General features: G+C 32.2%; 1 protein-coding gene across 1 annotated transcript; it reads right to left on the reverse strand.

Moving 5' to 3' along the window:
• Positions 1-827: 827 nt before the first annotated feature.
• On the reverse strand, positions 828-12,060 carry LOC143076097 (meiotic nuclear division protein 1 homolog). Its single transcript, XM_076251736.1, has 6 exons — positions 12,005-12,060; positions 7,016-7,082; positions 5,750-5,923; positions 5,386-5,493; positions 4,305-4,464; positions 828-2,274 (listed from the first exon to the last, which is right to left on the reverse strand). Coding segments are annotated over exons 1-6 (618 nt in total). The 5' UTR covers positions 12,007-12,060; the 3' UTR covers positions 828-2,167.
• Between the last annotated feature and the right edge of the window lie 132 nt (positions 12,061-12,192).

Raw genomic sequence — 12,192 nt, forward strand, 5'->3', positions numbered from 1 at the left:
TTTCATTTTCTTTAACTTTAAATTTGTTTAGATGTGTCATTATGACATGAACTCCAAGTTACTTTTAAGGTCATTTTTGATGTGGACAATAGGGCATTGATAGTGGCTTGCGAAGTCCAGATAAACCTGTGTACTGCCTAATCTCTTACTGGAGCGGTATTAACAAGTTCTTAGCTATAAAAATTTAAAAAAAAATAATGTGTTGGATCCAATGTATATTGTCACAGTTTTATATAAAACTGTAAACAAAAATTGTAAAATGGACAAATTACACAAAATTTGTTAGATGCAAGACCTTTCCAAATATTTTTTTTATTTTGAAATGTTTTTCTTATCATCCTATCAACAACAAAAAATATATTTTGGGCTGCCCTTGTGCTCTTTAACAAATGTGTTTTTGGGATATCATTGTTTATTTGGGCAAAAATCAGTTAAATCTCCATAATGACACCAAAAAATGAATCTGATTTTCTTCCATTTAACACTTTTCTGGAAGTTAAATTACTTTTGACATTGTCATAGGACACATGCACTTCCCCATAATATGTGACAAAATAATGTATTCTCCATTTCATATGACAAAATAATATAATTTCTATTATATATGACAAAATAGTTGAGTCATTGGCAATCATACCACATCCCATTAGTCTTATATATAAACAAAAACATCAATGATGAATAAAAATTATATTATAAAATCCCTATTGGGGCACTAGTGATGATAGTTCCATTTACAGGGAAACCCTATCTGCTCAATACATACTTGTTTATGAAAATTACTTTCTAAATCATGTTTTTTGCAAGCAACTTTCAAATGACACATATTCTTTTTCTAATTTACTTTAATAAATACAACATTAACACATTCAACAAACAATGATAAAAAGTCTTATATAAAATATGATAATGAAACAAATTAAAATGGTACATGATATATATCAACACTGTCACTATTCAATCCAGCAGCCTAAGGCAGCAATCCTAAGACCTGATTGTATTGGCTTAACGAGAAACTGTCAAACAAGGCCATAAATGATAAGTTTCTATTACAGCTTAAGTTTTAGAATGGTCTATTTAAGGGCATACGATACAGTTACAGGGGAGGTAATGACGTTGCTAACGTAAAATGTTATTTTCGCGACGTCAAACTATGACATATCGGGAAAAGATGCATTTTTCGACTGATTTTTATCGTTCAAACTGATTTAACTTGAAAACGAGTGCATGGACCCCTATTTTTTAAAACGACATTTTGTTTCATTTTGCAGGGAGATTATGTGGACCAAATTTTATAAAACTGTAAATAGTGCAATTTTTTTAATTTTGATAAATATACAGCAAAAAATTACGTTTTTTTCTCAATTCATGACCATTTGATAAATATGACTTATTTTTGAATAAAAAATGCATAAATTTTTATGATACTTATAAAATACAGAAATTACAAATTATTTAACAAAAAACAATTTGTGTTTATCTTTTAAAACAAAAAAGTTATGGGTTTCTTTCGAAAGGGAAAATTCGGCCAGAAATCCGAATTTTTAGCAAATATACAAAATTTCGACCTCATTTAACTCAAAAAGTAGCACATGAAGGTATATTTTTTATTACATATTTGATTTAATCAGGCAAAAATTAGCCTAAATAGAAATTTTCATCAAACTGTAAATACGGGATCAAAACTGTATCGTATGCCCTTAAACTTAATTCTTCGAAGCGGAGATGTTGCATGATTTATTATCTGAGTTTAAATTTTATTAACATGCTCCACTTAATCATTTCAGCAAAATTGTAACATTCCTTGGGACCAACAGATAAATTTCAAGTTAAATACTTTCAACATGGTGAACCACAGTCTTTAACCTCTGACAGCTATTATGATTTTTTTTTATTAGGTAGGTGTTAAGCTTGCATAGGTTTATTTCCTGGTAATAGTCACTGCACATATAAAAAAAACAACCATGAATGCAGATTTCTACAGAAATAACTTTAAACAGACTAAACTCTATTATTGTTCATGATTTTATCCAGGTATTAGCAATTTATCTCTGCACGTCTTCATTTCTTTAACAATTATGTCATCAAATGTTCTTTATTCTTTCACATAATAAATCAGTAGTCACAATCTTTTGGAATACTAGAGTGTTTGTTAATTACACTTTCTTCACTCAATATAGTCAAAATCTGCTGGAATACCAAACTGTTTATCTATCACACTTTCTTCAAAACTAAACTTGTTCTTGATCCATGATTTAACTGAAAATATGTTGTCTGAAAAAAAGATATATGTATAATTAAAATTACAAAGTAATAATTTAATTTTGGTTGTAACACATCTTCTGATTGCCTTATAATGTTTTGTCTATCAGCTCATAGACATAATTTTGCCATGCAACCGTGACATCATCAAAGTTTTTTCATGATTTTCTTTGGCTTAAAATGGAATTCGGAATTAAATGATAAGGGATGACTGTAATAGATTTTCTGTCTATTAGAAATAACATAAAAATGTGGTGCACACTGAATAAGGCCTAAATTAAAATATTGTTTGTTTGCCCTTTTCCGACCCTATGTTTTGAAACAGGGTAGGTAGGTAGGTATAATATTTTATTTTATAGATACACAATCTGCATGATGTCATTTTTGTCTGTATTGCTTTTGTTTAAGTATGATTTTGCTAATAAGTTTCTAGGACTATTAGTATAATAGTTCCAAGTTTTGAAGAAAAAAAATATCATGTAGAATGTGAAGTTAATTCATATGCACTACAATTTTTTTCAATTATCAAAATATAGGGCTGTGTGGCATATTTTAAACGTTTACATACCTGGAATTTTTAAGAGCTTTTACTTGCACTAATATTCTGTACTATGTACCTTGTACGCTTACCTATAGACCCAAAGTTTTTCTGTAAGAGATAACTTTGTCCTGGTAAAATATGTCCGGGCAGATATACATTGAACATTACTAGTAGAAAAAGTCCCTAGAGTGTTTAAATTTTTGTGTGTGCCTGCGTTTTCAATAAAAATGCTTCAAGACTTGAAACTCAATTGACTTTGTCACGTATTTTACATCGCATTTATAAATGATCTGTATGGAAAAACTTGGCGATTTTAATACTGCCAAATATTCTCCCCTTTCCAGACTTTTGGTTCATGTCAGATATAAATCAGAATATATCAATGCTGGTCGAAGGCATCGTTAACATAATCATCCTAATCTATGGACCACCAAAGGCCATCCCTACATAGGATACAAAGTCTGTTTACAAAATATTTTGTACACACGTTGATAATTTAGTATTGGACGAATTTTTTTTAATGAACCCTGCTCTTCAAGTATAAAGATACAGAGTAACGTTCATTAAATCATGATTTCAAAGCTTTCAACATTCAGGGGCGGATCCAGCCATTTTAAAAAGGGGGGTTCCTAACCCAGGACAAAGGGGGGGGGGGTTCCAACTACATGCCCCCATTCCAATGCATTGATCGTCCAAAAAAAGGGGGGTTCCAACCCCCAGAACGACCCCTCTGGATCGGCGCCCGACATTGATTTCAAACAAATGCTTTGAAACTCCAAATGCAAGTGTTCATTTATGTCAAACGCTCATGTGATACCAAACGGACTAGACCTTATACGGGAAATATAAAACCCGAGAATTCCGGTAAAAAAGTTTTGAGCGGGAAATACAAATATAAGAATTTTGGTAGGAACAAAAAATAAATTAAAATAAAATCTTGTTTGTAAACACAAATACAAGATTTTCAGGCGGAACGAATTTATAGGGTCGGTCGGTAAAGGGCAAACAAACAATATTTTAATTTAAGCCTAACCCCCAATACAGGTTATTAAGTGTGCACCACATAGACAAACAACATTTAACAGTCATTCCTTAATTGTACATCAACAAAATCACATAATCTATCTTCCCTTGTCCCTAAGTAATGTAAACATACAATTTTGACAGTTTTATAAATCATTACTGTTAACTTGACATCAATTTTGTAATCAGTATCAACATGTTAAAGTTTGAAAAGCGCTGGTTGAAAAGTTCTCAGCTTATTACACAAAAAACAATTTAAAATACCATTTTTCAACAGAATGACAACTGTGAGCAATCATTCAGATTCAGATCCTGTTTCACAGAAAATAACTTAACACCTATAAGTGAATAACCTTGTATGAAAGGTAGAAATTTCTCCTATTCAATATACATTCAGCTAGATCTTTTAACATTCAATTTCTTAAAATTCCCCCACCCCAACTTCTTTTTTTACCTTTTTTAACCCTTATTATCATACCTGTCCATCTGTTAGCAGCGTCTTTAGATATCTCTGCTTGTTTCTTGACCCCCTCCACCACCTCTGGGTCACATTCTTTGTATTTTTCTATTTCGGACATAAGATGAGATTTTTCTGTTCTTTTCTCTGCCAAGGCAGTTAACAGTTCGGTTCTGGAATCCTAAATCAAAAGATGATAACAGCTAATATTATCAGATAAGTTACAACCTGTATAAGAACTTTTCAATTGGACTATTATGTTAAAATAAAGCAAAAAAAAATAGATACATGTATGTGCATTGTAGAGTATCTGAAGATGTGTACATTCTCCAAAATAAAACTATCTACCTTGAAAACAGTATGATTAATTCAAGTTTATAGAAATTAATTTGAATCATAAGCAATAGTAAATTATATAGGGTGCCTATTTTTTGTGATTTATACATGAATCACAACATTAAGGCATTATGATAGGAGAAATTGTTTAAAAGATTTCAGACATTCAAGGTACATTTATAATGACTGGTGCTTATTTGAAGAAAAAAATTGAACTAGAGGCACTCAAATTTGCTAAAACATAAAATAAAAAATGAAATGAAATTTGAAAAAGTGAAAAGAAACCCAAAACAATATAAGAAACATAAATGTGTTCATAGTACACGGATGCCCCACTCGCACTATCATTTGCTATGTCCTGTCGGGAATACGTGAATTAAGTAAGAAAACGTTGCATGTTATAATATGTGTAATTGATCTATAGAAACCCAAGTATACAAGTGACATGTCACAAAGTCTTGACGTTACAATATAAGACATAAGTGACGTTCCCCCATTGTGTTCGCGCCGTATTTACAACATGTCCAGTGGAATGTGAAATTGGGGTAAAAACTCTAATTTGGCATTTAAATTAGAAAGATCATATCATAGGGAACATGTGTACTAAGTTTCAGGTGATTGGACTGCAACTTCATAAAAAAACTACTTTGACCAAAAAATTTAACCTGAAGCGGGACTGACGAACGGATGAATGAACGAATGGACGCACAGACCAGAAAACATAATGCCCATAAATGGGGCATAAAAAACAAAAGAGATGACTTACAGATTCCTCTTTTCCCATTTTAGCTTTCTCTATGGCTTCTGTTAGTGTTCGCTTTTTTGAGTCTAGTTCTTCAATTCTATTTTCTAAATCCAGTAATTTTCTTTTCCGCTGTAAAAATTCAAAGAAAATAATATTGACTTACAACCATTAACAAATAAATTATAACTTAAAAAAAAGTTAAATTCTGAACATCTCTAAAATGTAATGCTAACAAAATTTAAAATGAAAGTTCTGAAACGTTACTTATCCTGTAACCTTTTTTTTTTTATCATATCTGTATTTAAAACATTACAAAAATTTGTGCATCAACTCTAGTCTTGATCCTGACAAAGATTATTCAAACACTAATGAAGCCATTATTTACATTCTGACTAGCTTTACTAGGAAATGCCCAAAAGTAGACAGATGTTCCTATTTTATCATTGTCGACCATTCCATCATCTACCAGACTTGTCACAATCTCCTTGACAGACATTGATGTTATGCCTTTCTCTTTCTGACATTGCTTCTCTAATTCTTTCAACAGAAACACATCCTTCTGCAAATATTAAAAATTATCTACAATTATGTACAAAAATCAAATCAAATAAAATATTTTATTATAGTTTTCACCTCTCTTCATGTACAATAAAAATGTGAATACAATATCTACATCATGTTTTACTGGTAATTAAAAGTACAAAACAATCTTAAAAACATGTGATAGCCACTCTCAAAAAAGTTATGAGAGACTTTTACATACATATGACATAGAAATGGACAAATCGATAAAAGTAAAAAAAAAAATATCTGTCTAAAACCATTAAAACATTCTTCCTTGGGATTAAAATATCATGGCAGGTTTTGGCAGAATAAAAACTGAAATTTTCATTTGTTAATAAGAATATATATAAATGTAAATGTATTCAAAACAGGCCTCAACATTTAGTGTTTGTCTGCTGTGCACAGTTGTCTGGTATGACAATCTATCTAGAATATAGTCTGCAGTCCTTGAAATGAGCACAGGACCAACAGGACATATCCCGTAAAAATTAATTCTGTCACTACAATTTCTGTTAATTTTGTAATACATTACTAAGAAGAATTTGAAGAATCATCTATTTTGTCCTCTAAATGCAAAACCCAAATTTCTATGAATGAGTCTGCATGAAAAATTTTCTGATACTGTAAAATCAGAAATTATTGCTTGATTTATTATGGCAATTTAGTTATTTTAGATAAAAATGGGATTATTTTTTTTGTCGTGATACTGAGAAAAATCCTGTTTAATTCATACATTCATATAAAAAGATTCCAACCCTGAGTTTAAAATTATTATTGCATTTTTCACATCGCAATAATTTCTGAAATAATATGTAGATGTCATGTGGACTCCATCATGTCTTTCATGTCCATTAATAGTCTACAAGACCAACTACATGTATATACATGTATGTAAACATTGATCATCATGCAGTGGCAGATCCAGAACTTTTTGCAAGGGGATAGGACCGCTGACTGACCTTAGGGGAGGGGGCTTGTCCAGTCATGCTTCAGTGATTCCCTATATCATCAACCAAAATTTTCCCACAAAAAGGGGGGAAGGGGCCTAAATCTTTCCAAAATAATATTCCAAGTTATAATTAATTACCTTTTCAAAAAAGAACTCCATCATTCTTGTTCTCTTCTCTTCTACACTCAATCCTCTCTTCTTTGACTACAAAAAAATGCATACGTTATTAGTGCTTAAAAGTTAGCAGCACTGTTGAAAATCATTGGATCTGTTTAAACTGACTGTCAAGACTAAAAATATATTTACAAATTTTGGTTTGAGTTTGTTTATTTGAAGCTCGAGAGAACAGCTGGTGTTAGCCGATCTCTAAAGCTGTCAACAGTGGTGGTTTCAATAACCGTTCGTGGTAGAAAGTTCCATTGAATAATTGTTCGTGGGAAGTATTACCATTTGTATGTGTTCTTGGAAGTTTGGATGTATCTGTATGTCTTGTTCTGCTGTCTATTAGTTCAATAATATGCGATGGAATGGCTACAAGACAATTCATGTATTACTTTATAAAATAAATAAGTTTGGTTTTTAAGTGTCTCTCAGTTAGTTGTGGCCATTTCAACTGATTTAGCATGTTTGTGACACTGCCTGTGTAATCGTAGTTGTTGTGTACATAAAGAGCAGCTCGACTTTGTACCTTTTCTTAATGTATCTGTTGTTCTTTCATATGGGGGTCCCAGACACTACAACTATATTCCAGTTTGGGTCTTACTAGTGCCTGGTATGCTCTTGATTTTGTTTCTGTGTTTGTAACTTTTAAATTTCTTTTTAAAAAACCAAGTGATCTGTTCCAATTTTTTACTATACTGTCTATATGTTTGTTCCACTTAAGATTGGATTGTAAGGTAATGCTAATATTTTGAAGATGTTACGGATTCAAGGATGTGAATGTGGAGGATGTAATTATGCCTGATGTTCTTTTTCTTTTGTGAGATAGTAAGGTTGATACATTTATCAGGGTGAAATGCCATAAGCCAATCTGACTCGCATGGAGCTGCTGAGTCTAGATCAAGGTGTAGTTTATGACAATCATCTTGTATTTTTATTTCCTTGTAAATTATACTGTCATCTGCAAAGAGTCTAAGCTTGCTGGGTTGTAGGTATTCCGGTAAGTTAAAGTCATTTTTATAGATAAGAAACCAGGCTCGTAGCCAGGAATTCCCAAGGGGGGGGGTTCGTTGGACTCATGAACTCGACTTTAACAGTTACAATTTGAACAAAACGTTGACTTTAACAATGCTTATTTGATTTCAAGGGGGGGTTCGGACGAACCCCGTCCGAACCCCCCTGGCTACGGGTATGGAAACAGTATTGGGTTCCTTGTCATGCTTGTGGTACACCAGATGTTATGGGAGGAAATGCCATTGATGACAACTGTTTGTGTTCTGTCTTGTAAAAATGCCTGAATCCAATTTAGTGTGTTATTTTGAATACCATAGTCATAGAATTTGAGCTTGTAAAGGAGGCGACAATGTGAGACTTTGTCAAACACTTTAGAGAAGTCCATTATGATCAAGTCAATGTGTGTGTTACTATCAGTCAGGGGTACTACTGGTACAAGTTATTTTTATTTACTTGAAGAAGTAAAAAAAATTTACACATATAAGTTAATTATAATGTTTAAATAATCTGCCTTTAATTTTCTCAAAAATTTACTTTTATTATACATGTAAGTAAATTTTTCTTACAATCTCACAAAAATTCTCAAGTTTTGAGATGTAAAATCATGCCTTTATTATTTTTCCCAGGTTAGCTCATATTTTTTTAGTGGAGTTCAATGTTTTATCTCATTAATTCAACAAAGAAACTGATTGAGCAAAGATCTTAAGTATTTGTGCAAGGCCTTCAGAAATTGCTCCTTTGGGGCTTGTAAATATTCAGTGTTCTGAAGATAACAGACAAATGGGATTTTCATTGTCCATGAAATTACACTTAAATGATTAGCAAAGGGCAGATAATTTGAAATTTTATTTGAGCAAAGAAATCCTAAGAAATCAATAAAAGAAGATAGGATAACTTTTTCACTTCTACAAGTAAAAAAATCTGAATGTCTAAGGGACATAACTCACCCAGTATTTTTTTTAAACCTATATACAAGTAATTAAATTCACTTGGTTTAGTATCCTTCAAATTTACTTATATAAGTATATTAATATTGCTTCTTCAAGTAATTTAAAATAACTTGTACAAGTAGTACCCCTGACTGACTATTATTTGATTGTGCTAGTTCTTGAATGAAGTCTATTAATAGTGTTTCACACGACCTTGATTATTTTAAATCAACAGTTCCAATCAGTATTTACAAATGAAACAGATGATAACAACCCAGACAAAGGTAGAAGTCCCCACCCGAAAATGCCAAACATAACAATCAATGAAGCAGGTACAATATGTATTTCAAAATTACTGTCAAACCCCTACCAGTCTACAGTTACAGATGGTACAAGCTAAAGAGGAATTTGAACCCTCAACCTTGAAATCTAAAGGCAGTGCTCTAAACAATAGACCCACAGAAGATATTACCTTACTCAACCAGTTGATCTAGATCTACCTTTATATTTCCAGGTATTCAACACCAAGCAACTTAATCCTTTAGATTTGGATTCTCAATTGTTCCACTTCCAGGATTGATTACCAGACCAAATATTCATGATTATTTGATAATCTAGGACTGTATTTTTGATTATTTGATTATCATGTTAAAAAATAATCAATGATAATGTGATTACTTTGACACCCCCATGAAGAGCCTCCTTAACGGGGGTACATTCATAAAGAATAACGTAAAGATTCTTGCCAAATGACAGTAATTGTAATTTTTGGTGCACGACAATAAAATCATGAAAATGTACACTTTCTTTTAGCATGTTTAGACGAATCACTTTAATGGGGGTCTCATTGGGGGGTTCTGATCCCGGATCCCGCTTACTGTTTTGTCATATTCCCGTATCCCGCTTACACTATGTACGTAAGCAATTCTCATTTTTTTGGTAATTTCCCGTGTCCCGCTAGACTTCATTCCCGTTTTCACGGCACAATAATTTGACTTTCACGTGTCATGCTTACAAAAAATCAGCAATCCCGCGTCACGCTTAGACCCCAATGAGACCCACTTTAATTTTTTTCGAAAACTAACAGTAATGATGATAATTATTTGAAACCTCTGATGAATTACGATAGGAATATTTTGACAAATCACGGTAAAATTTTAACCAATTTTACACAAACACTAACAGCATCCGAAAATCACCGTTTGACAGTAAAGGGCAGTCCTTCTGCTTCTTATTCTTTCAGAAAAAAAAATGCTTTCGGTTTCTTATGGTTTCCTGTCGCGTTTAAAAAAAAAATTAATTTAACATTGAAAATAGATTTTAAATAACATGAAGCAAGTAACAGAAGTAATGGTGTTCATTTATGTCTTTTGAAATATATTGTGCAAAATAAAGAAAATAAAGATTGGTTTCCTGTTTGGTTTCCTGTCACGTAAACGGTGAATCAAAATGTATTAATTTTTTCTTGAAAAACTCAATTGTTCCATTAATACTATTCTAACACCAACCCAACCCACAGAATAAAAGTTAAAGTTTTAGAACTTATAAAAAAGGATACAAAAAGAAACCAAAGGCCGAATACCAAATTATGGTCCATATGCATAATGAAATTAACATATGACATGACAATTTTATTAGGAATGATAGTGTTTAACTGATGATGCCATAGATGGTACACTGTGATTGTCATCAAATAAAGTTTTAAATCTTCTGATGTTTTTTTCTGAACCATTCTGTCTCAGCATTTTAACAAACTCTGTACTTTCTTCTATGTTTTCTTTCAGCTCTCTCTTTCCAAGATTCATGTAGTATATTTAAGGGGAATTTTATATTGACATTAATGCTGTTATAGTTTCTGTATCATCAGCATTGGTATTGTCTATTTCTTCTTTAGATGTGATTTCTGCAACCCCTCCCCCTTCCTATATTGGTATCTTTATTGAATTAAATAAAATATAGAAATATGATAAAATTATTAGCAATTGTTTAAATAATAATGATGTTATGAGTTAATTTCAATAATCCTTTGTTTATTTGTGCATGTATAGTAATGACTTTTAAATGGTTGTTAATTGATTTCACAATTATCCTCTATAATCTTTTTGAGTTCATTTAATCTCCCTTTGATCTTCAATATAGTCTAGTCTACAATGATGGTATATCTTCTGACATCAGACTCGGATTTCTCTTGAACTGAATTTTAATGTGCGTATTGTTATGCGTTTACTTTACTACATTGGTTAGAGGTATAGGGGGAGGGTTGAGATCTCACAAACATGTTTAACCCCGCCGCATTTTTGTGCCTGTCCCAAGTCAGGAGCCTCTGGCCTTTGTTAGTCTTGTATTATTTTAATTTTAGTTTCTTGTGTACAATTTGGAAATTAGTATGGCGTTCATTATCACTGGACTAGTATATATTTGTTTAGGGGCCAGCTGAAGAACGCCTCCGGGTGCGGGAATTTCTCGCTAAATTGAAGACCTGTTGGTGGCCCTCTGCTGTTGTTTTTTATTTGGTCGGGTTGTTGTCTCTTTGGCGCATTCCCCATTTCCATTCTCAATTTTATATCAGTATAAATGTACCAGTATTGCTGTTTTTTTTATAAAAAGTTACAATACTGGTACAAAATTTTTATACCAGTATTGTGGACAATGGACAATACTGGTATACCAGTATTGCGATCACCAACTTCAGGAGATCCCTTTCAGATAATGGCAACAATCAACAAAAAACCCTCCCCCTTCCTACCTAGCTGCGGAACCGTAACTCTTATGGTCCTTTTTTAATTTTTTTTTGATTTTGCGGACCATAGATCTATGGTCCGCAAATAGTCAAAAAATAACATAAGGACCTAAGAGCTACGGTTCCGCAGCTACTTCCTACCCTCTTCCAGACTCAGAATCTCAAAAGGGTTCCCAAGCACATGTGCTCTTATTGGTAAAATATGGAATATTTGAAGGGTTATAAAACATGAATGCCTGTATGACAACCATCTGTTCTTAAATATAATATATATACACTACCATAATTTTGTCAAGCAGAAATGATAAGTTAAATTTGGCGCCTTTTCATGATACTACTTAAAACCAACAGACAGAACTGAGGACGACAACTGCAAGGTAAATGTTTTTAAACTTTCTAAATATATCGTATTCAAATCATGAATGTATCTCTACTGTACTATTATCGAATCATTTATATATTCCTTTTACTCC

Source organism: Mytilus galloprovincialis, chromosome 5, assembly GCF_965363235.1.
Source record: "Mytilus galloprovincialis chromosome 5, xbMytGall1.hap1.1, whole genome shotgun sequence".
Lineage (NCBI taxonomy): Eukaryota > Metazoa > Mollusca > Bivalvia > Mytilida > Mytilidae > Mytilus > Mytilus galloprovincialis.

Coding starts and splice junctions, on each gene's coding strand:
- LOC143076097 (XM_076251736.1), bottom strand. Junction 5,924..7,015: donor TGGAGTTCTTTTTTGAAAAG/GTAATTAATTAT, acceptor TAATATTTGCAG/AAGGATGTGTTTCTGTTGAA. Junction 4,465..5,385: donor AAATGGGAAAAGAGGAATCT/GTAAGTCATCTC, acceptor CTTTTGATTTAG/GATTCCAGAACCGAACTGTT.